Source organism: Acanthopagrus latus, chromosome 21 (genome assembly GCF_904848185.1).
Source record: "Acanthopagrus latus isolate v.2019 chromosome 21, fAcaLat1.1, whole genome shotgun sequence".
NCBI lineage: Eukaryota > Metazoa > Chordata > Actinopteri > Spariformes > Sparidae > Acanthopagrus > Acanthopagrus latus.
The window spans coordinates 25,282,695-25,307,631 of NC_051059.1; the positions used below are offsets into that span (position 1 = coordinate 25,282,695).

Here is a 24,937-nt window from a genome sequence, read left to right on the forward strand (position 1 = left end):
GGGGCGAGGAAAGACGAGAAGAGGGACAACGTGGACAGAAAAGGAGGGACAGAAAAGACATCTGTATTGTTTTTTCTAGCTGCTTTAGAAGGAGCCCCCCCCCCACCGAACCAACCAATGTTCATCCGACATTCATGCCAGTGAAGCAGCTTGAATTGAAACACCGAGGGAGCGATGGAGAGAAGCTGGGTGGTCGGGAGGCAGAGCGGAGTCTCCCAATGTGATTAACCTTTTGTTTTTCCCTGCTGTAATTCAGACGAAAGGCCCAGCAGGAAGATATATTACCAGATTCCCCTCCAGGAAGTATTGTGCACCGCTATAGGAAGTGACTGCTACTGTAAGCACTATTATAACATGCGGTGACATCATTGTTGGAGCAGGTCCGATCCGACGGCGGAGATGTTTTTTTCAGGGAGTCAGAAAAGTGGTTTTCGTTTCAGGTTGATGGATTTAAATAGTTGCACTTGAATGAGAGGGGTTGTTGAGTGTGTTTGTGCAGGCTGTGCAGTCCGCCTCTTCTGTTTCAGCGAAAACAACACAGTAACTGTACAATTCAAAACTCAAATATACAAAAAAAAGTTAGAGGAAATACACAAAATACAAACGGCTCTGTCTTGTGAACTAAATGTTCTTCTTTCCTGAATTTTTTCAGTTGGCACAAAATGTCTGACGCACGCAGGAAGTGAAACAAACACAACAAAACGAAAATTTCAGTCATTATCTCCTCACCCCCGCGCCGATATAAAGACGACCGACGTTTCATAGTCCACAACACATTTCCGGAGCTTCACATCAAAAAAGAAGTAGCAAATAAAAAAAATAAAAAACTAATCGTCTGGTGTGATCAAAGTCTCAAGAGCCCCAAATTGATTTGAAACGTTATTTACACCTTTTTTTTTTAAAGACAAATTCTTCAGAGTAGCTGCTAAGCTAAAAGCTCACATACCGTCTGAAGTGAGCGTGTGAGCCTGACTGACTTTCATGGAGCCGTTTTATTTATTTCTCTGGCTGTTGTTCTACGTTTTAAAACAAATATCTCCAGCTACTTCAGTTGTTGAGGAGAATGCTGCATGTAGTTTTTGCTCTGAAGCTCCAGAAATATCCTTCCCAATGACTTCCCATCGGCACGGAGGTTGAGGAGGGGAGGCCTGAATTTACAGTTTTAGGTGAACTTTTCCTTTAAAAGATCTTTTCTCTTCTGAACCCTCATTAGTTTTATCTGATGTGCGCTTCTCTACCCGTCAATCCATCCAGCCAGTTACTGATGAAGCCTCCTAATTTCAGTGATGGATCGTAACTATGTACATTTACTCAAGTACCAAAATACTATATAAAAATATCATTCTTTTCGCCGATGATGATCACATTTATAATCATCAGAGGAATCACGAGACGGTTTCATAAACACCTAAAAGTTCCTCGTCGTCACTTTCAGTAAACGGATCTGAACGCTTCTTCCACCTCTGATTTACTTCTCAACAAGTTTTCTCCTCTTTCACCATCATCGTCAGGTGAGAAACTCTCTCAAACGTTTGTATCAACAGCCTCCGTTTGACATTCCCAGCCACGCCGTCATTACTGTGGCTTTTAATTGGGTTGCTCGGTCCCTGAGGTCAGTGCATCAAAGACAAACACAACAGCAGCCATGTTGTACTATTCTAACATTTATGGTGCAATTAGACCGGGTCAGATTAATAATCCCCAGGGGGGAAACTTGGTGGCGCTAAGTGCTCGAATTGAGCAGAAAAAATAAGAAAACAACTTCCTGTCTCTTTTGTAATGACATCCACAACGTGCTGTCCTGCTGTAAACTACAACCAAACAGACGCGTCTCACTCAGTCTGAGCAGCTCCACAAAACGCTCATTTCTTTTTTTTTTTTCCCTGACCGTTATTTCTCCTCCGAGCGATGAGGCCCGTGTATTTGTCACACCTGTGAAGCGATTCATCAGCCGCTGCGGTGCGACGCGTCCGTGTGTGATGAAGAGGGGGGAAATCACTCACGTTGAGTCGATCACATATCCATCTGTCGGCCTCCGCCACCCAGAGCACAGCACCGCCCGCACAACGACACCACATCCACTCCCGGACCTGCCGAGTAACCTCGTCGCACCGGCAACAGAAGCTCACGCGAGGCGATTACAACATCATCTGTTACTCACATTGATCATCAAGCGGACACAGAATCATCGGAATAATATCATAAAAATTGAATCTTTTATAAGAGACAGATGCATCAAGATTTAGATTTTAGGAGACATTAATGTGGTTAACAAATATTTCCATCAAGACGGAAAAAAAGAAATCTGATGTCTTTGTCTCTCAGATGTTTTAATCTAATGATGATTGATTTGTGTGAAAAGATCCGCAGATGAGGACGATAACTGGAACTATTAATCCTGCCATCCAACAGAAACGCCGATCGCTAATCTGACGGTTTGATCGACGACAGACACAAATCCGCTCACGACAAAGAGATAAATCATCTATGTTTTACTGAAAGACTAAAAAACACTGCTGCTCCTTTTTTTTAAGAAAACTGAATAATGAATCTCAAAAACTATTCATTTACTTTGTGAATAGTTGTGGGAGATTATTCTTCAAAGCGAAGTGGAATAAATAACCTGAAGCAGAATTTATTGTTATAATACATTTTGAATTAGTCAGCAGTTGGTGTTACTGTCTCCGTAACTTTGGGGGAAATATCGGTTTAAACGTCAGAGAGCAAGGAAGGAAGGAAGGAAGGAAGGAAGGAAGGAAGGAAGGAAGCTCAACGTCACGTGACTTTAAACTTCTTCTCTGAATATTTCTTTTGGCGTCCCGTCAGCTGTGGATGAAGACGAGCAACTCCCATGATCCCACAGTGCTTCATGATGTCATCAGACTCCATCTTCAGTCATTGTTTTCTGATACAGAGAGGCAGATTTTTTTTTTTTGCTGCTGTTATGATTCAACAGCCATGAGATATTCAAGGATTTTTTTTAACCCACCTCCCTCCTGAGTGCCTCAGACTTCAACACGTCTGACTTATCTGCAAATTCTATATCTGGAAATATAATCCCTTTAAAAACCGTCTAAGGAACACGAGTGTTTCGCCATTTGTGCATGTATCGGGTGTCGGGGGAGAACTGTCGGGGGATATAGATCAATTTCTAGTGCGAAGAAGCCTCTTATTTTCTAATTTTGGTATTAGTAAATAAAATGTGCAGACACAAAAAGTTTAACAGAAGTTGAGGAGAATAATCCTCCTGACTGCCTCTCTGAGTTAACACCAAAACAGTAATTTTAACGGTCTTATCCCACGCTGACTGTAAAAAAAAATACCTGAATATAGAAAGTAACCGCTAACTTCAGTCATAACATACTGTAAGTGTGCTGGAATAGAAATATAATATTTCTAGTGGGAGAAATGAACCTCAAAACTACAGTAAATTCTTGTCTTCACTCCAAAAACCTCCATTTTTTTATGGAGCCATTCTGTTATTATAGAGTCCTTAAATTCATAGTTTCTATAAATGAGTTTGAAAACATCAGTTGTTTCTACTTGAAAACCCACTTCAGTGATATTTTTCTTTTTCTCTCTCTCTCTGCTGATACCAGCTGTTGTTTCAAGATACTGACACTCGCCTTTAATCCAAAAAAACAGTTGGAGATTTGTTTTAATATGAAGCTTTCAGGGCTCAGATGTTTTCCTCATGAAGCTTTTTAACATCAGCTGATTGCAGAACAACACAGACACACTCGAGACTCAAAATCAGGTAAAATGGCTGATACAGATGTAGATTTTTCTCGCAGCGTTCACACCTTTGGCCCTTAAAAAGTCGACATCCAGTCCATCACCCTCGTCATCCAGGCCCGCTCTCTCCTCCTAGTGGCGGCTCTTTGATATGACCCCCCCCCCCATCAGCTCAGACAGACATTACATCACCTCGACCCTCCTGTTCTGAATAAAAAAAAAAAAAAAAAGAAACATCCAGTCTACTCTACACTCAGTGATGGTTACGCAACAGCCATCATTATTCGGCGGGCCAGCTACAGTCAAAGGCTGCGCGGAGCCACCCACATCAACGCTTCCCCGCCGCCCTCTTCTCTCGCCCTCAACAACCACTACCAGGCCGCCGCCGCCGCCACCGCTGCTAAAAACATTTCCAAGGCCGCTCTGCCTGAAAGCGCTCACCGTCAGGATTATCTAATCAGTATCGAATTGTTCCAAATGAAAAAAAAAAAAAAAAACGTAAAAAGGGTGTGAGTCACTCTCCAGGTTTGTTTTGTGTCCTGGCTCGGTGTGTAGGCTCGCTTTTTATGATTCAGATGTTGCCAGAGTGGTTTTTTTTTTTTTTCGCTGCAGGCTGCGTGAACCTCTGCTGCTGCTGCTGCTCTCCGCCCCCCCGAGAGGAAATTGTCAGAAAAAAAAAAGGGGGGGAAGTTTTGTTGTCTTTTTTTCAGCGGGCCGGGGTCGCACAGGTCGCTAACTACTTTGTTCACAGACATTTGTGTTGTTTTAATAATATGCTAATCTGGTGCTATTGTGTGAGGTGGAAAGGTGGAGGTGCCTGCGGTGCCGCTGCTGCTGCTGCTGCCGCCTGGTAAATGGATGAGCTGCAGGATGAACGTATATAAATACACACTGCTATGACTTTATACAGTACTCTCAGTTCTGTTAGTCGATAAAACTTCTTACAGTTAACAGAGCAGCTCACCAAAGTACAAAGACAAACACTGTTCCATCCTGACAGAAGATATATAAGACGTAAACCTGGGAGATATTTTCCTCTACCTAAATATAAAAAGAGTTTGACGGACTTTCTTTTGTGAGTTACACTAAAATAACACATTTATAATAAATTCACTGCCCTGTTTTGCATCTAATCTCTTCAAAAGATTGTGTAACCTTTCAATCAATCAAAACTGCTAACCCCAAACTTTTTTTTGGGTGAAATGACCCTTTAAAATAAAGGAATTTAAGATTAGTGACCCTACTTAACAGGATATAAATTCACATTTCTCCAGTGATAGAAAGTAACTAAGTACATTTGCTCAAGTACATGTAACTTCCTGTAGCATTTCAATTTTCTACTTCTGTTTCTTGCTAATTTTTTACTTTTTACTCGAACACACGATCATTTGATAACTTTAGTTACCAAGTTACTTTATCAGCAATAAAATTTTAAAACTGATTCCAATAATTAGAAAAATGAACCATATCACAGAGTGTATATATAAATCTAAATACTGTATATGTTAGATTTTACTTTTATCAAGCACATTTGACACTTTTACTCTTGTTCTATTCATGTGGGTGACTTTCACTTTTACCAACGTAATATCTACCTATATAAATATCTTTCCTTCTTTCAAAGAGTAAAATGTTTATATCGCAGCTTTCTCAAAAGTCTGAAATGCTTTTTTTTTCTCTTTTGTCTTTGAATGAATGTCGGCGTGTGGGAGTCACAGCGCCGACCTGACGGGAACGGTTTGATTCAGCGTTGTGACCGACTCGTCATCTGTCCCTGAAGCGACTGACGATCTGTAGGAACCGCAGAGCTCCACGAGAGGATGCTAATACAGAAGATTCCCAACAAGATTATTATACAAGATCATTAGAACAACGCAGTGACATCGTGTAGAGTTATTTCAGTCGAAGGAAACATTTCTGCTGTCGAGGAAAAAGAAAAAACTGTCTCTGAACGTCGAGTCAGACACGCTGGCGACACTGAACCACTGCATGTTTCAACTTAACAACGCAGTTTAATAAACTCTAAAAACACCTAAACTGAATTATATCGACCCTTAAATAAACAGTTTCTGGGCCTTTTATTTGCACCAGTCACATTTTAACTCAGTGTGGACTTAAAGGGCCAGTATGTTGTTTTGGAGAGGAAAGGCAAAATCAGAATAAAAAAATAATACAAACTCAGAAATATTTTATTTTTTTCCATAACTGAATAAACAAGCTGCCGTCAGGGTTTGATGCTAGATGGGTGGCAGGGTCCGCCACATATAAACAAAGTAAAACAGTAGGAACTGTTTGTCATTTATTCAGTTTGTTTAATCATATAATGATCAATGACGATATTTCTCCTCTGACTAAAACGGCTTTCCCAAAACTACATACTGCACCTTTAAAACTGCCTTTTGTGCTGCTTATAATGCCGTAAATAAATATAAATGAACAAATACCCACAAAACATTTTTCCGAGCGTCTACAAGTGTGACCAGAGACAGAAACGCCTCGTTTCTTTTGATGATCTTATGATGATGATGATGTGAGTCAAACTGTCTAAAATCTGTTTCTGCTGCCAAAACAAGCTTTGTTCCTGAGAGGAAGATCGTAGATGAAGCCATGAAATAAGCTGTTTTTTTTTTTCTTTCTACAAAACACAGCAACTTAAATCGAGTTTGAGCCGCTGAGCTTTGATCCAACACAATCTATAAAATTCTAGTCAAGAGACCCAAAAGTTTCAGAAGCTGCCAAACAAACGTGTCGCGCTTAATTCTGGGGAAGTAAAGTTTGTGTAATGATGCAGCCTTAAATTTAAAAACAAACAAACAAATGATTATGATTATTTCACTCTTCTTAAATCTACATATCAGAGTTTAGAGCTGGAGGAAACTTGGATCTTTAGACGTTAAACGAGATTGAAAAGCTGTGGGAACCAGTTGTTGCTGGTGTTGAGAGAAGCAGGGGCGGTATAAAAGCCAGAGGCATGCTGGGTAAATCAGGAGTGTCGGCGGGCTCAGTGTCAGTGTAAAGCCTTTTGTCTCTGAGCTTACTTGTTCTGCTGGAGGTGCCACAGCGGTGAGGAGCCGGGTCGGCTCTGGAAATAAAAAATAAGCGTGGCGCCGCTGACAAATTGTCAAGGCGGCTCCCCCTGCTGGGCTTTCACCGCGCTCGCAACAAAAGAGACCCCCGGCCTTCTCTCTCTCTCTGCATCTACATCTCTCTCTCTCTCTCTCTGTCGCTCTGTCGCTTTCTCTGCCTCCTATCCATCACCCTCCCCAGTGTAAAGCTCCCCTCCTTTCATTCCCAGAATAGGAGAACAAAGACAAAAGGTGCATTAGAACAGGAGAACAGTGCGGGCCACCCAGGGACTCAATACAGCAGCCGAGCAGCACGGCGAGGAGCCGCGGGAACAACGGGGGCCGGGTGGGAGTGTGTGTGAAGGTATGTGCGTGTGTGTGTGTGTGTGTGTGTGTGTGAATCGCACGAACCCAAGCCACCCAATCCCCACCTGTCCACACACACACACACACTCACAAATACATGAACGTTCACATGAATCCTTCCTTCTCCGTCTTACTGCAACTCCACTTCAAAGCTGCTTCATCGACACTGCAGAAAACCTACACACACACACACACACACACACACACACACACACACACACACACACACACACACACTGACAGCATAAGTGTTCAAGTATACAGTCGCCACGTTGCTGGTGTTAATAACAGTTGCATGCAGCCGCCGCAGAGCCTCTTTGAGGACAAACACTTTATCTAATCAGCGCCGGCCCGACAACCGAGCCACTGACATTGAAAGAATCAATACTTGATAATACCGCAAATATGCTGCTCTCGCAAGATAACAGAGCAATAATCCAAAATGATTCTGCACAGATTGCCGTAATCACATTTTCATAATTGCCCTGAGAAATCACTCATCGAGTCCAAACTCCGCGCCGTCGAACACTGAAGAGCAGCGCAGGCGCTTAAATAACACACTTCATAATGTCAGTAACAGGTCAGGGAGGCTGGTTTTCATCACTCACTGATTGTTTCTGAAAATTCAGCTCTTCTGTTGAGGTTCCCGACAGGAATGACCCAGTTATACTAACAGCTGCCGGAGTGTATTTAGTGACACATTTTAACATATTATACTTTTATCTTTCTGTCTGTCGGAGAAAGGTCAGCACATAAACACGCTTTATCTTCCCCTTATTCATAAATGATGGTTATAAAACAAGGCAGAATCTTTTCACAGCTCAGAAATAAAGTTTATTTTTTAGTTTACTTATTTAAAATTGTGCCAGACACGTTCATCCGTCCGATGTCCATCCAGCCATATGGTCCAGATCCTGGGTTCCTTTTCTAATTCTGCAGGGTCGGATCTGTTCCGGTGACATGGTGCGGCCCGCCTGTGGCTCAGACTTGGCAAACAGGAGTGGACCGCACCAAGTAGGTACGTGGGTCAGATAAACGTGTCAACACACAAGATTGTTTTTCCGTCTCAGGCTATTCAATTAATAATATCGATTCAATCAACTCGTACTCAAACCAGTTCAGCTGATGGAGGCTGTTTCATGTCAGATCAACTAACTTAGAGGTGTAATTCTAGTGAAGTGATGGACAGAACTGTGAAATAAAACCTGCAGTACACCTTTTTACTTCCACATTTCCACGTTTCTGCCCCTCGCTGCGTCGACAGAGTGACCACTGAGGCTAAAATACAACACACAAGACTTCCTACACCGTCTGTACACTGACTGTAATCCCCAGCAGTCAGCAGCTCAAACTGCGATCCACTGCAGTAGCTGTTGTTTTGCCGTTGCAGCTCGCCGCATTAAAAATGTTCAAAACAAAAAAAAAAAAAAAAAACAAAAAAAAAACAGCCGCAAAGTCACCTGTGAGGGCGAAACATAGCAACAACTCTGGAGAAGGACGGACAGGAAGAGGGAGAGAGAAGACAGAAATAGATTGAGACTGAGGAAGAAGCAGAATGAGAAGGAGAGACGAGGAAGAAACGGAGTGATGGAGGGAAAGACGGAGAGGAACAGATAACGACCGAGAGAGAGAGAGAGAGAGAGGCAGAGGGTTCAGGCAGAGTTCAGTCTCATTAATAAATGATTGCAGTTAGCGGCGGCTCGACTCCAACATGTCAATAACGCCGACGAGCTTCTCTCATCGCCTCCCTCCACCCCGAGCAGGAAAAAAATGTTGACAGAATGAAAATCAGGCGACGTCCTTGGCTTTCACTCAGCGAGGGCACTGTTTTCTTAACTTCTCTCACTTCGGATTTTGATGCCCGGCACCCTGAAAAAATCTCTATTTTCATTTTTTTCCAGTGTTCCCTCTCTGATCACAGCAGAGGAGCCGATGCTGCTGCTGCTCATCATCATCATCATCATCATCATCAGCAGCAGCAGCAGCAGCATCCATGGAGGAGATATCTGAGGAGTTTCATAACGTGCTGCTCGCCCCTTTGAGTAAAACTGCCGCCCACTTGAGCCCCGCAGGTGCCGGATGGTGGATGTAAAGCGACTCTATAGACGAGATGAGTCATCGGCAGACCTCTGGCCCCCCTCAGTAGACTCCAGTCTGAGTATCTCTGCGTCCTCTGTGATTTTCCTGAACCTCACAGTGATGAATTTGAAGTAATTCTAAATTTAATTCCACTGCTTGGCCGTCTGACAGCTGGCAGGGCCACATTTCCAGAGGCGCTGTTAAATCACAGGGCGCCGAGAGCTTCAGAAGGACGTTAGACGCATTAAAATGCTTTTTATTGTGTTTCTGAACTCGCTGCCGGAGCGCTAACTTTGTATTTGTGTATATGATGTTTACCGAAAGACCCAAAACCTTGAACCCCAACCGCCCACAGCACGAGGACTCGGCTCCATCGCAGGGACCTGAAGGGTGTTTTTACATTTAGACACAGTATTTGTTTTCATGGTTTGTCGTGCAGATTTAATGTTTGAATCAGGCCTTCGGTAAAGATCCACGCTAAGTTCTCTGCAGGTCTCTGTGGAGGAAAGTGATGTGACGTCCTCGTCGGGAAGTCTTCCCGCTCGTCAGCCATCTTTGCAACAGCACCGGGCAGCTAACAAGACCGAACCCCTCTCTGTAATCTGTAATCTATATTTAAAATGTATAAGGTGAAAAGATTAAAACGCCTTTTCTCCACCTGCTGTGTTTCTGCTGCTCTCACAGCGTTTAACGCCGCTCTCTGAATAACCTCACCTGTCTCGTTTATCTCGTACATTAGCGTGATTTCCTCCTCTACCACGCTGAATATCACAATTCTGTCTGCTCCAACACCAAATCCGTTGATATCCGGGCTGATTCAACGCACCAGGGGCTGGATTATGTGTCATACAACCAGCATCTCCAGCATTTTAGACTTTTTTATTCAAAAATGCCTTTTGCCGTCTCCTCCTATGATGTTTCTGGTGATCCAAGAGTTGAAATGACTCCCAAATATTATCAATGCGTTACTGATTTCCATCCGACTGGTTGATAAAACTCAAGAATCAAAGAAACAACCGTGTGAATATCTTTGAACGACCCCCCAGCGTGCAGCTCAGATCAGCGAGTTGAAGCCTGAAGGGCCACAAAAGTGAAATCTAATCCTCGGAGAGTCTGCCTGCTGGATAGCGATGTTTTGGCAGCAATAATCATCATTAAAATCTCATTTAAAGCAACGTTAACCTATTACTTTTAAACACATAATCACCTTATAACCTGACGCACGTCTGGGAGACACAGAGCAGCAACATCAGCATTAACACGAGGCTTGACTTCCAGATGTTTTAGTCTCCAACAACTCCGAACTATCTGTCTCTCTCTTCAGCTGCTAAATGTTCCAGCTTCTGAACAAGCTAGCTGCTAACTTCTGTCTTTTTGGTGCTGAGCAGGAAAAAGTTCTGGGATTAAATATCATATCGGATCAGATGATTGATGAATAATCGGTGCTTTTATTCTACAGCATCCTGTAACTCGTTTTAAGACAGCGGTACATGAGCTACGTATCATGATCAACACCTTCACAGAACATTATATATAATCCCAAATACTGTGCTGGATGTGTGATCACAAGTTGAACAAACTGGCATCGAACTGATAAATTCTCTCTGCGTGTTTTAAAGCGGATCCCTGCAGGTCGCAGCGTTTGATTGTCTGCGGACGATGGTGTGAAAATGAAGCTGTTTATGAGCCGCCAAACAACTTGGAAGATTCTCAAGCCAGATGTGTGAACCTGCTGGGTTTATGAGTGTGAAATGTGTCACATCCAGAGTGTCGGCTGCGTTCAAACGGACTGTTCATGGGCATTTTGTAACCAGAACAGGTGCAAACTGCTCTCAGCCGTCTCAATAGCGTGAACAGATGATTCAAAATGGTGGCAAACACAGCAAAAGTGCAGGTTTGTGGGGGTTTTTTTGTGTTATTATTTCATGATTCTCCACCACACAGTTGTGACAAACGACTGGTTTGAACCCGGAAACAACAGCAGCTTTAAGGTCGGGATGGTGATTTTCAGTCGGGAGAACAGGCGACGAGCGACGACACCGCGGTTTCTTTTTTCTTCCTGCTGGAGTTTGAATGAGACAAAACAAGGAGCGATGTAAAAACAGCAGATACATACGAGAGCTCGGAGAAGTCCGTCATCTGGATCTTAGCCATGCGAGCCAGGATCTCAATCAGGTGGAGGCCTTCGTCCGTCTGGAGCCCACTGATGAGGAGGAAGAGAAAGTAAAACGTCAAAAACATGTTGCATTCAGGGCACCATCACCTCCCGTCACAAAGAACCAGATCTGGCAACCGTGTGCATTTGTTTTTGTCTTTTTAAAACACAGCTCTCTGCAGGACGCCCTCGACTTCTCTGCGTAGAAAGGCGTAAAGAAAATGAGGAGACTTCAGAATTAAGGTTAAGTATCCTGACGCCAGCTGCATCGTCATCAGACTTCACTAACCATACAGACATAATCAGTCTCGTTGCTTTTGGTCCTGTTTGTTTATGTAGGTCAGACAAAGACACCGGCGGATTCACAACTAGTAAAAGGTTCCTCGGGAGTCCATTTAAATATCCATAAAAATATGCAAATAGAGGCCGACATCTCTCCGCTCGTTACCGTTGTGGAACTTTGAAGTACGCGCGGCGAACTGAACCGATTAGGGAAACTGTTTTCTTTTTCTCTTCACAGTGGCGCAACTTAAATCCAGAATCTGTTCGGATTAGACTCGTGGCAGGTAAACACTTAATGAGGGCAAATGAAATTCTTTGAAATTCAAATGTGCGTTGAGGTGAAACTCTCTTTATAAATTTGTCATTTTCTAATTAAGCAAAAGTCAAAAGCTGAGAGAGTTTCTCTCCAGAATCCAATTCTTTTTATTTTTCTATATGACAGGTGGATGACAGAAGATACTGAGGGAATGCAATCAAAGAAGAAGAAGAAGAAGAAACACATTGAGGGTTTCACAGGAGATTGTCGATCATGGAGAGAAATCTAAACACATAATGAAAATCTCTCAGCGTCTCTGGGTTAAACATCGAACATGCTCACTGAGCTACAGAGAACAATAAATCAGTCCGAGAGAGAAAACAAGGAGGAAAAACGTTTCACGGTCAACACAGACGCTCCCAGGTGAGGTCAGGAAGGAGTGAGGTCAAGAGGTGGGAAGTGGCGTTTGATGGCGAGATGAATACTGAAGAGGGAAATATGCGGCTCGTAATCATCGCTCCACGCTTCCTCCCTCGCTTTAAGCATTTAAAGTTTGTGCCGACAGGGAGAGACGAGGTCAGAGAGATCTGAGCAGCCGTTCAACATACCAAATGACTCTGACGATGTTCGACCTCCGCTGAAGGAAGAGGAAACTTCACCGTGAACCCTGATTCACTGCAGTTATTGTAACATGCATCCTTCTGTACGCACATCTGCGTCGAAGCAAAGAGTTTTAAATGATGAGGAACTCGTTGATTTTTGCAGACCGGGATCAGAAAGTTAAATCAATGTGTACGAGAACAGATGACTCCAGTGAAAAGTCTCCTTCTGAAGGATGTTTGTGCTCAAAGCTAACTGAAGCTCACGTCATATTAATAGAATTCAAAGACTATTAAAGTTAAAGGTAGAATCAGTTGGATTTTGTCCCAGCTGTTCCTGAACGCACCACAAAGACAGCTGATTGTTGAGTCTCATTCCCAGGATGTCAAATAGACACATGTTGGGTTGGTAAAGCGTCCCGAGCAGCAACAAAGAGAGAAAATCAGAAACTCTCTGCAGATACGAGACACTAACACGCCTTTTCTCCACATTCCAGCCTCCCTCTCTGTCTGTTTACGGCTTCTTACGGCTTTTACGTCTTTGTCTCGTCTCGCTGCATCTGGAACACCAAATAAAACAAATCCATAAACCCCCTCAAATGCATCAAACTACAGTAAAGAGCCTGTTTTGAAAGTGTGAGGAGGAGAAAGTTCAGATATTTGTGTTCAGACGCAGGGAGGGAAAGACACGTGTTGTCTAAAAAAATACCCGAAAAATCACATACAGCACAGTATTGAAGTATTTGTACTTCATTACTTTTCACGTCTGACTCTGACACTTTCTATAAGAAGGTCTATAAACCTGCTGAGAGTACAAAGAGTTAAAAACTGAGGGACAAAATCCTCAGAAGGAAACTGAGGATAACTGCTGTTCAGATGTGATGTTTCCTACACGTTTATTACTACTGACCCCAGCAAAACCTACAATCAATAAAAAGAGAAGAAGCATTTTTTTCTTCCTGACAATTCAAACTGCACTGCTTCTTTATTAATCAACTTAACGTGTGAAATCCATTAAGAACTAAAAGAAGACGTAGATTTAAACGTGCTGAAACACACGAGTCGTCTTCTGAAGCTCGTTAGGAAGCAAAACTTGTAAATCACAGCAGCGATGTGCGTTATGATTCATGTGGTGTGTGTGTGTGTGTGTGTGTGTGTGTGTGTGTGTTTGTGTTAGTGTGTGTGTGCACATGCGTTTGCATGTGTGTGGGATGGCAGACAGGAGAGAATCATTTATAGGTTGAGGGGTTTAAAAAGTGGCCAAAGAAAAAGTGTCTCAGTGCCCACGTGTGTGTGTGTGTGTGTGTGTGTGTGTGTGTTGGGGAGCAGGTGTTTTCCTCAGGTGTTTTCCTCCAGCTGTGATAAATCATCCTGTCTTCACTCTCCTCCTCCTCACCCACGGACGCAGGAGGAGGTAATGTGCTCAAACGACCGGGAGCTTCCTCCTCTCGGCCGCCGCGACGCCAGAAATATCAGCAATCTGCATCTAACGCGGTCCGGTTACGACCGCAGTCCTGCACCGACGCACGTGTTTTAAATTCTCGCCACTGCCACCAAAGGACAAGACAACCTGAAACCTAAAAACTTGAAGATGACGAGACACCTGGAGAATGAAATCTAATAACTGGAGTCAAGGATGGAGGAGTGGATCATCTTTTCAGTTTCTACCAGACATAAAAATGATTGTGACTACAGCCGACAGCAGTTCAGGGACACCTGGTGACAATTCAAGACATTTTTATGGTGACGAAATTCAAAAAACTGTTTTTGTTTTTTTTATCCGAACCATGATGTTTTCTAACCCTAAACAAGTGTTTATTGTGCCTAAACCTAACTGCAGCACAGCAGTGTGACAAGAGAGGAAGAGAAAATTCGAACGTAATATAAATCATCATATTTACTTTGATGACTGTGTCGTACAGCTTTTATAAGGAGGATTTAGAGAAGCTCGCCGGCGATGAGGAGAGGAGAGCAGGAAACAGAAACTTTCTTCTACTCAGGCTGCCAAAACTTTGTTTTTTGCAGAGCAGTGCCACATTTTACCAGGTAAACAAGCTCTCCATCAGCTTCTAATCCGTCACATGTGTCTTTCACACGGTAAAGATTTCTAGATGTTTGCTCAGACAACAACATATTGATGGAAAGAGTAATCTAGAGGATGCTTTGTCTCATTTTCCTCCATGAGTTTGAGCCTCCTGCCTTTTTTTTTGCCGCATCACGACGTCTCTCTCTCGAGGACGACTTCGGCGTTCTTTCTGAGTTTCAGTGATCTTACAGAAATGTCAAGAGGCGCTTTAAAGAGTCGCGGTGACGGGTGAGGGAGGAATCTGCGTGAGTGACTGAGGACATCTTGAACTTTTCTATATCTGTTCACCGGTGATCAAAACGCAACGCAGCCTGCGAGTCATGAAGCTACAGGAGCTGAACCTGAACGCACGGCTGTCAGGAGCGCCGTCACATTTATATAACTTCTGCTGACTGACGTATTTCCAGGAAAACTTGCCTTGCGTCTCTTCCGTTTTAACCATTTCCAACACAAAAACGCCCAACAGATCTCACAAAGGTTTAGGTTGTTTTCGGTGCACATGAAAGGATTATTGTTAAAACATCTTTTGTTGCTTCATCCCCTTTAAAAAGTCATTAAGCTGCACTATTGTGTCAAAAAAAACTGGACCTTGGTGTGAACTAAACTCCAACGACACATTCAGAGAGAGAGACGATGACGATGAGCATCTTAAAAAGCCCCGAAATCTGCAGACCAAATATTAAACTGTATGATTCATTTGAAGTTTTCATTTGATTGCACCTTTTAAGCCGAGACTTTTCATCATGACCCCGAAGCTCTGTGTAACGTACTGAAGTGTTTGATGAGAAATAAGTTAGGAAAATGCCACCCAGGGTGAGACGACTGAGGGAAAACAGCTCCAACATGAGAGGAAAATGTCTAAACCATTAAATTTGGCAGAATACATTTGACTACGGGTGTGTTTAAGTAGCTATTTTTTTCTTTTTGTGGCAACTTTATGTTTCAGTTTCGGGATGCAACGACGCGGTGCAGATGTCATTGTTTCCATCATCAGGATCTATGCATTATTCTCAGAGAGATTAAATACATGTAAAAATCTCATAATGTTTAAAGAAAGTGAAAAATAACTCCCAGATCCGTTCTGTTGTCCTGACTTGTTCACACCTGAAGATCGACAGGTGAGTAGGAGACTCCTGCACGCTGTCTGCTTCACTGGCAATTAAGTTTAATGACAACAACGTTTCAGTTCTCAGACCTTCATCTGGTTATCCAGATTGGCACCAGAAGGGTTTTTTTTTTATTCAACCATCCTTCATTTATTCGTTCAGTACTTTTTGCGTAACTCCTCTCGACAAACAGTACAAGTGGTAGAAACACGACGTCCTCAGTCGAAGGTAAAAATGTGTCGTGTCTTTCTTTCACAACAGCTGGACAGGAGGTGGTTTTTGAAAAATACTCATCTTAAAATCTGGAGGAAGAAGCACATTGAAGCCGCGAGCGTGACCTCGACAGCCACATCACACACACACAAAAAAATGCTCTTTATCTACAACGTTTATGTTTTTCTGGTCTGAATGACGAGCGGCAGGATGGAAGGACGGGAAAAGAAAAGGTGCCTCGAGTCGGAGTTACACCTGTCGCCGCAAACAGTCGAGCACAAAAACCAAACGTGACAGCAACAATTTGTACGAGGCCTTCAATCTCGAACCGAGGCGCCGAGAAATCAGTGTGAAATTACTCTCAGTGTGAATAAGAAAAAAGAGGGTGTCCTCCTGTTGCATCCTGGGTAATATTGGACATCTACTTGCTCGGTGTGAAGGAAGCTTCACCTCTTTTGTCATGCATGAGAAAATAAATATGATTTTTTTTTTTTCTCTTGAGAGTGACAGCAAAGAAACAGATTTGTGATTTCAGAGGGAAAAACACATTTCCTGCCTCGATCACTGCGAGGACGAGATATTAATGTGTTCAAATCAGAAGACAAAAGGAAAAATACTTCCGACCCACACGGAGACGATACAGCTTAAAATACGACTCCTCCTAACTCACTCTGTGTCGGTGATGACGTAGCCGAAGACGTCGTCGTCGTCAGCCTTCTTCCTGCCGGCCTTGACGTCCAGCTGAAGTTCGGGCACGTGCATCGTCTTCTTGTGCGGCTCCTCGTACACGAGCGAGGCCGGAGGCGGCGCCACCTCCTTGATCCAGCCCTGCACCTCCGACACCTCCTCCACGGACTGCGTGGCGTCCTTCTTCTGCACCTTCACCCCGACCTGGCTGGTCCGACTCTGGACGTTTTCCAGCCCCACCTGGCGGCTTCTGGGCGACTCCACGGAGGCGTCGTCCAGATTTCTCGCGGATGGAGCGCCGCTGGAGGAGGTTTTGTCCAGGTAGGCGAGAAGTTTGGTGAAGAGGCTTCCGCTCTCAGGCTGCAAAACATAAAAAGGTGCGATTTAATAAATGAACACAAGTTTTATTCTCTACTAAGTTAACAGCTCGATGTTGGGACAAACTATTCAAAAATCTCGTGACCCTTAAAGAAATCTTTGAGACTAATTGGTGACTGATGAACCTTTTTAATGACGTATAGATTATACTTGAGCAATGAGATATTGTTCAGTCAGGATCTTTTGTCTCACAGCTCCGATTGAACCGGTGGGAGTTTTTCTGTCAGTGTGTTGGCAATCCACAGCTACAGGCATGAGGAAATAATTGCCTTGACTCAAAGACCAGCCAACCTGTCAAGAGTTTACACTGAATAGCTTTATAATATGCTATTATCCCTTTTGCTGCTAGCTAGTAATTGCTCGTCTTGTCAAGATCCAAAAAAGCCTGCGAAGCTTCAGCTCTGCTGGAGCCAAAAAATCTCACTCTGATTAAAATCTGCTCCGTCTATAAGCACAAAAATCTTCAGAGTTTCAAATTGTTTTTTGTTTTTTGTCTTTGACAGAAATGGCTTTCAAGACCTTTTACTTTAAAATCCAGAAATAAGGGTCACACTCACAGCAAAAGATCCAAAACCAATCAGAAAACATCTCTGGAAAGATTAAAATCATTGAGTGGGATGAAATGTTCAAGATTTATGTTGTTTTTCATGTTGAAACACAATCGAGAGAGGTATATTTATGTTTTTCATGTCAAACATGATGCTAGAAAACATCCAGAATCAAACACTGTGACTTCAGCTCCTCATTAATAACATTTCCTAAGAAGAAGAACCTCGCATTCAACAACGTTCTGCCTCCGTCTGTTGTGTTTATCCGGCGTCACAGAGTCAAGAAGCGGCAACCAGAAGACAAACTATGAAATCATGCAGATATTTATTAAAAGCTAAGCTCACGTGTGCTGCTATCAGGTGGACAGAGTCTGTTAAAAGCATAATGTTGTCATCTCTCCAGGTGATCACTGGAGTAACGTCACTACATTAACTGATGTGAGTGAATCGGTTTTGCAGCCCGGTTACCTAATGCTAGGTGAGCAGGGAGGAATTATTGTGAGTCTGTTGTGTTGCTACATTACTTCACTTTGTGTGTGAACAAGTAAACCGTTACTTCACCTACAAGAGAGACACCTGAGCCCGTGCTAACTGTGGCTAACTGTGGCTAACTGTACACAACAAGCTGCTCACGATGCTTCAAAGACGTGAAAATTAAAAGTGGGATTTATGGTCGGGAGCACAACACGCTTGATGGGTGTCACTTGACACCTCCTGTCAGGTGTAAATGTCATTTACTTCATGTATGAAACGTTCAGCGAGGAGAGAGTTGGAAAAAGAAGAGAGACAAGTGGAGTCTCTGGTGAGTGCTGAGTTTAGTCAGGGCTGACCTGAACACAAACAAATAAAGTAATCCGGCTATTTTGGGGGGGCGGATTTGTGCAAATAATGGAAGTAAAGTGCTTTGCTGGTGGTGAACGCACCTTTAAACAACCACTGTGACCCATATACATCGGCCAAATATAGGGACATGTAAATTATTGCTTATCGGCCGTTTAAGTTAAACAGAAGAATAGAAGAAGAAGAAGAACCAAACATGGTCGCATACAATATAATGCAACTGCACAAGAGTTCAGGGATGATTTTTGCCACACAAAGAAATCTTCCTGCAGCTGTAGAATCCCCTCAGGTTCACTTAAAATACAGGAAAGGAACTGTGAAATTACAGGTTATGATATCGCTGTCTAACACGAGAAGAAGGTCGTTATAAGTTATCGCTGATGTGAATTCAACAGCGATGATACTGGTGGGAAAACAACCTGCAAAATAATGATTTTTTGTATGTGATTTAGTCCGTCAGGTAACGTCTGTAAACCCTCTCGCACTGAAGTACCGTCCAACCTGAGCGTCTCTCACATGAATACTGAGTTCTTGCTAAATTCTCCCCACGTCACCTTTTGTACAGGACCTGATAAATCCAGTTTTCAGTTCTTTATGAAACTCCAGGCTGTGTGGGGTTCATTACCTTCCTCACGCAGAACTTTACACAAGTGCTTATAATATCAGCCTTCACTCTGACTTTTAAAACCTTGTGATTTTTTCTTGCTGCTTACCTCGTCCTTCACATTCTGCTCCTCTGTATCCGCCTGGCGCTCTGTCGGGAGGAAGAGAGTAAGAAAGTATTCATACGTGAGTGTGATCGTCAGAGAAGGAGGACGGTAAGAGAGACAACTTTGGTCTTAATCAATCTGTGGAGGGCTGAAAGGCGACTTCACACATTTCAAGGATGGCAAATCTAGTTAGTTATGGCTGATTTTTCGTAACTAAACACTGAAGAAACCCTCATGAATCATGTTCGCAGGTTCCTCAACATGCCAAGCCCGGACTTTTCCATATAGGTAGTTATTTTCAGCCATATTTAAGCAACTTCTTGAACTCTCTGTACGTATCTGAGCCTGAGCGGTCTCAGTGCAGACTGTTTATACCGAGCCGAACAGGATTTATGTTCATTGATTTTTATGTTGCACTCTTCGGAGCGCCTCCTTTTGTTTAATCCCACCTACGCAACTCTGAGTTTATCACACACTTGTTCTTCCAGCTTTCTGCTCAATACTTTAATCGTGTAAAAACACAAAATGAATCAGAGTAAAATTACCTTGAAGTGCCGCCGGCATCACAGGAGTGCTCTCCTGTGGCTTCAGTGTCGGAGCGTTCTCGAGCAGCCTCTCCTCCTCCTCATCCCTGGCAGCCTCCTGCTCCTCTTCGGCCTCCGCGTCCCTCGGCTCTTCGCCGAGGTCTCTCGGTCCGGGTCTGACCCGGGTCAGGCCTCTGTTTGGTCCCTTGTCCTGGTCGACGACCTGCAGAGCGTCGGCTATCAGGCGGGACAGTTGGTCCAGGTCCTGAGGCGTCAGGGTGTCCACGTTCACGTGTTGCCTGCCGACGTTCTTCAGGACTTTCTCGATGAACCTCTCTGGAGGAGGTTGGAGAGCACAGAGTCAGACGGAGAGAGTCGTCACCAGAATACAGAAATTCTTACAATGACCTACGATAACTTGAAATCATGAAGTCGACAGCGGTTGACAAAACAGTCTCACCACCAGGACCTGGAGCTCGACTGAGAGTTCCATAAAATGACTATAAAACAATAGTTTAACAAGCAGAAGCAGATATAATCTGGTATGTTTCTTGCACAGTCATACCGGCTGTTTTGGAAGGCGCCGGTTCTATTTTGTCATTTATGTATAATGACTCCTCGGGACATCGGAGCGATGCTGCGCTTGTCACCACATGAAAACTCACAGCCAGCTCCTCTGTTACACAACACGGCTGTGATTCAGCTCTCAATCAGCTGTACGGTAACCTTTACAACCGATTAAAAACCACTTCATGTCGTTCATATTTACTGTTTCTCTCCTGAATTACGGTTTCTGACAACGCAGCCTGTAATAACTGGTGTCAGACTGATCCAAACGAATAAGCGATAAAGAACTGAATCATCATGTTTATGCTTTAAAGCCTCTGCAAGTTAAATCTGAGTCAGTACGAACGTCTTCAGGATGTTCTGTCACGTACCGTCCACAGACGTCAGCGGGTCCTTCACTGCTCCTTGAGTTCTTCCCGTCTTCAGAGGCCTGAGGTTCGAGCTCTCCTTCTTGAGCCCAGTGTTTTCTATTCCGTTGCCGTAGAAGGTTCTCAGACGGGCCGAGGCGTCCTCCTCCACCTCCTCCTCCTCGGGGCTCACCCCCAGACGCCCGGAGAGATAGCGCCTCAGGGCGGCCAGGAGAAGGTCACCCTCGGCCTGGGTGGCGAGGAGCTGCCCGGATGGAGGTCTCTGCTTCGGCTGAGTGAAGAAAGATGAAAGAGGGCTGGAGGAAGACGTCCTCTGAGGCGAAGGCTGGGCCTTGGAGCGATAGACGTCCGCGGGGATGCCCGACTGGAAACGGTCAATCTGGAAAAAAAAAAAAAGAAAGAAAAAGCGAGGAAAGCCGAATGAATGTGACATGGAAACAAGAATGTTCAAAGCTAATTTCAAACCTCATCAATTAAACTGTTAGTGACATGAATTAGATTCCTGTCAGCTGTCTAAACAGGGCAGACGACGTAAAAACAAAAACGTTTAAAAAAATGGAAAAAAAGAAGTCGGTGTTGAGGCGAGTCTGTGCTTTTATGCAAATTCTGGGACAGACAGAAACATTTCACCTGCTCGCTGTCCGTCTGAAAACTGAAACACCGTCCCGAAAATAATGAGCACGGATATCATGGCTGCGCATCTGAATTCATAAGTGCACGCTGCGGAGGTGAAATGCTCAGTCATCCCGCCTGAGCACCTTCCAAATACTGCTGTTTTTCTACACTACACTCACAGGACTGCCGACCGCAACGCAGTTAGTCCTACCCATCATGCAGTGTGTTCGACTGTATGGCAACTACGGCGCCATTTATACCTGCAGCAGAATAAAAAAAGGTTATGATATCTTGTTTAAATCCTTGAAATATTTCCTGCTCTTTGGCTGTTTGTAAAAAAGTCCTGAATCTATTATTTCATACTGGTCACAGGTCGCCTACTTCACCATAAGGTCCTTTGTGATGTCACAAATCCTGCTCATAGGCCCCGCCTCTTAAAATCAGCCGTCATTGAGCTCAGAAAAATATTTACATTTTGAGCTCTGAATGTGAAAACGGCCTTCTAGTGTCAAACTCTGCACAAACATCCTTCTACACAGCGAAGCTCAAATAGCCATCATGAAGAAACACACATTATTGATTAGAGGGGGACTTTAAGAGAACATGTAATCAGATTTAAACAGACGTGCACAAACATGTAAGTACAAGCTGAACTAAGAAAGACTGTGTGGTGTAATTCAGCGAGAGTGTTAAGACGCAGGAGCCAAATTGTGCTTCATTATTCAAGACTCTCATCCTTCATCCGAACAAAATAATTATTGACATGAAAATAGACGGCCCTTTTTTCAGAAAAAAAAAACCACGTTATTCATCCATTTATATAATCATATTACCAGATCCATCAGCTCCAACAAAAGCTAAGAGTCACCGCCGGCTCCATTAACGCCCACCGAGGAGCACAGGAGCGCTACAAGCCTGACTAACGGCAGAATTATCATAACAATGCACACGTAACAGTCATCATACTTCTTTATGATTTGTATGTGCGAGGCCCCTTCTGATATTTGTCACTGCCACAGTCGGACCCCATCGCTCCTCGTGCTCCTTCCTTTTTTTTAATTTCCACCAAACACGTGAAACCTAAGCAGCAAAAAGGCCAGGAGCCCCCCGAGCGACGCCTGCAGGCCCCCGAGCCGTTGCTACAATCCCCCCAGCAGGAGAAAAGGCCTCGGCTCATTCAGCGGCGCTCGGCCCCGAAGCAGCGGAGGGAGCCGGTCACGTGGAGAGTTATTAATTAGAGCGGTGAACTCCTGAACTCTCTGCTGGTATTATTCCGCTCATAACGGTCGTGCTGGGAGAAGCCATCAGTTAGGACGGAGAAGCGAGAGCGCGGTGACAACGAAGGATGACACCGGACTCCCCGCGGTGAAGGTGTGTGTGTGTCTTTGTGTGAGATTTTTATTCCAGTGTGTGTGTGTGTGTGTGTGTGTGTGTGTGTGTGTGTGAGCGTGCATGTGTCTTTCTGTTTTGTTAAAGAGGCAGGTGGCTGCGAGCCGAGGACGGGCTTCACGCAGATGTTGGGCTAAAAACAAACGTCCCACCTGCTCCTCACTCTTTCAAAGCTGAAGTTTACAGAAGCTCACTGATAGTAAATCATACGTCTCTCACTGACAGTTTGGACTCTCCGAAAATGTATTACAGCAGAAGATGCAGATACTAAACAGCCTGAATGTGCAGTGAGGAACATGATGGCCCTGCATTGTGGGGCAAAATAAATAAGAAGAAATCAGGTAATTCAGCCTAAAGCACGTCCCATGTCATTTTTCTGAGGGCAGGTCCAGTCAAGTTAAGTCAATTTCCATCCCTGTAAAATCTGAATATTGAAATATTGATTCTGCTTTTATAATCCAGCAACACAGAGGCCCAAACATGGCAGACGGCAGCATCCGGGGGGAAATGCCTCACCTTGCCCTGGGTGCTCAGACCGGAGGCAGACGACGACTTGGGAATGAGGCCGAGTCGTTGGAGGTACGCCTGCAGATTTCTACTGAGCTCCACCTCCACCGGCTTCACCCTCTGGTCCGCTGGGTCCATCGCTTCAGCTGCCGGCCTGTCGGAGAGGAGGAACACGCCGGGGAACAAGAGGAGGGAAACGATAGATGCAATCAGTAAAAGATCTAGTATATCAGGACTTTTGCGTGTCCTGACATTAACTTACATCGCACGTCACCATCCCTGTCAGTCAGTAACAACCGCGGCTCATACTTCACCCGACAGCATCAGTTACATCACTGACTCAATCTTCATTTCTTACTCCTGCGTCTTTATGCTTAGCTTAAACAAACGGATGAATGACTGAGTGCATAAAACATGAACAAACATTCTTAATTAACGTTGCACTGAACGTAGCGTACACATTACTCATGTCGTGATTAGATTTTTTTTTTGTGCAAGATGTTAATGTTAACATTATTTAAATATGCAGACATGATTAAAAACGGCGACCTCCTTCTTAATAAAGCTGCTGCGAAACATCATCTCTCACTCAGGCGATAATGAGACCTCGAGTTCAGGAGAAGAAGTGATTTGGTCAAAAACTCAAAAGCACAACAACTTACTCACTTGCTTTTCTATTTAAAATAAATCTACTGTCGTCAGTAAGTCTAGCTTGCATTGATCTAACTCTTCAGGACAAGTCTAAAATAACTTGTGAGGAACATCTCCAGGGAACACACAGCGGCACAGAGACGCTGACCGGTAATCATCTGACCTGCTGTCTCCGGCGTAGACAGGTCCGTTCTGCTGAGGCCTGTAGGGAATCCTCCTCAGTTTGGACAACTCTTTGGCCAGAACCTGCTGGGTGGTGTCATCCTCCCAGGTCAAACCTACAGACAGAAAACACACGGAGGACATCAACAACCACATTACATTCATTTCCGAGTTCGGTCTACACGTCCGTCTCCCAGCAGAGACCAGCTGAATTGAACTGTGAGTAACACTCCTCAAAAAGTGAGATTTATGCACGAAAAAAAAAAAAAAGAGAGAGAGAGAGAGAGAGAGAGAGAGAGAGAGAGCGGTCCAGAGAGAAGGGCGAGGATTTTGCTGAGCGTGCAGTAGTTTTCCTAAACTCATTAGGTCACTCATTAGCAGAGGAGACAAGGCAACAGCGCGGCGTCCTTGGAGACTCTGGTGAGCGGCTGTTTCAGTGACTAAGCAGAAAACATTTCTCCTCTCCTCCTTCGCGGCCACAGTTCAGTAGTATGAGCCTGATGAGCTAATTGTAAATTCAGCGTACTCACACATCTGAAACCGTTAACCAGTGCAGCGCACAGGGAGCGGATCACCAACGCCACAGAAGATGGAGAGCACGGGCAACAACAGGAGACATTTCGGTTAAAACTGGATATGTTTGGTTAAAAAAGTGACACATCAGCTCATCTTGAGTCCGAGTGGACTTTTGTGCCAAATATGAAGAAGAGAGGAAGAACCTGTAAAAAAAATGCCTCCAAAATAATGTTATCGTTGTTGAGGAGGCATAAAAATCTTTCTAAAGTGAATAATTTGTAATATATACAACTATTTAACAGATTTGATTCTGTGTTGGCAACTACTCCTCCACTTAATGTCACCTGATAGTTCAGGGTCAATGTCCTAAACTTCATTGGTTGCATTCGTGCAGTACCATTTATTATGCGACTGATATCAGGCACTTACTCGTTGAAACAAGTGCACCAGAGGACAAACTGATGAGCAGTCGGATCATTTGTGTTTCTTTTCCTTACACTTTTATTACCCTGTTGTTAAACTGCCTCCGTACC

The 24,937-nt window shown here is 43.9% G+C and overlaps 1 protein-coding gene across 3 annotated transcripts in view; it reads right to left on the reverse strand.

The window, feature by feature from the left end:
- The window catches only part of LOC119011520 (receptor-type tyrosine-protein phosphatase N2-like), a 188,626-nt gene that overhangs the window by 132,939 nt on the left and 30,750 nt on the right, over window positions 1–24,937 (reverse strand). For all 3 annotated transcript variants that reach the window (XM_037084709.1, XM_037084711.1, XM_037084710.1), the window contains exons 4-10: window positions 23,890–24,004; window positions 23,085–23,229; window positions 20,568–20,943; window positions 19,651–19,965; window positions 19,109–19,149; window positions 16,613–16,989; window positions 11,362–11,448 (exon numbers count right to left, since the gene is read on the reverse strand). In XM_037084709.1, the coding sequence (XP_036940604.1) occupies window positions 11,362–11,448; window positions 16,613–16,989; window positions 19,109–19,149; window positions 19,651–19,965; window positions 20,568–20,943; window positions 23,085–23,229; window positions 23,890–24,004 (1,456 nt within the window). The remainder of the gene's footprint in view (window positions 1–11,361; window positions 11,449–16,612; window positions 16,990–19,108; window positions 19,150–19,650; window positions 19,966–20,567; window positions 20,944–23,084; window positions 23,230–23,889; window positions 24,005–24,937) is intronic.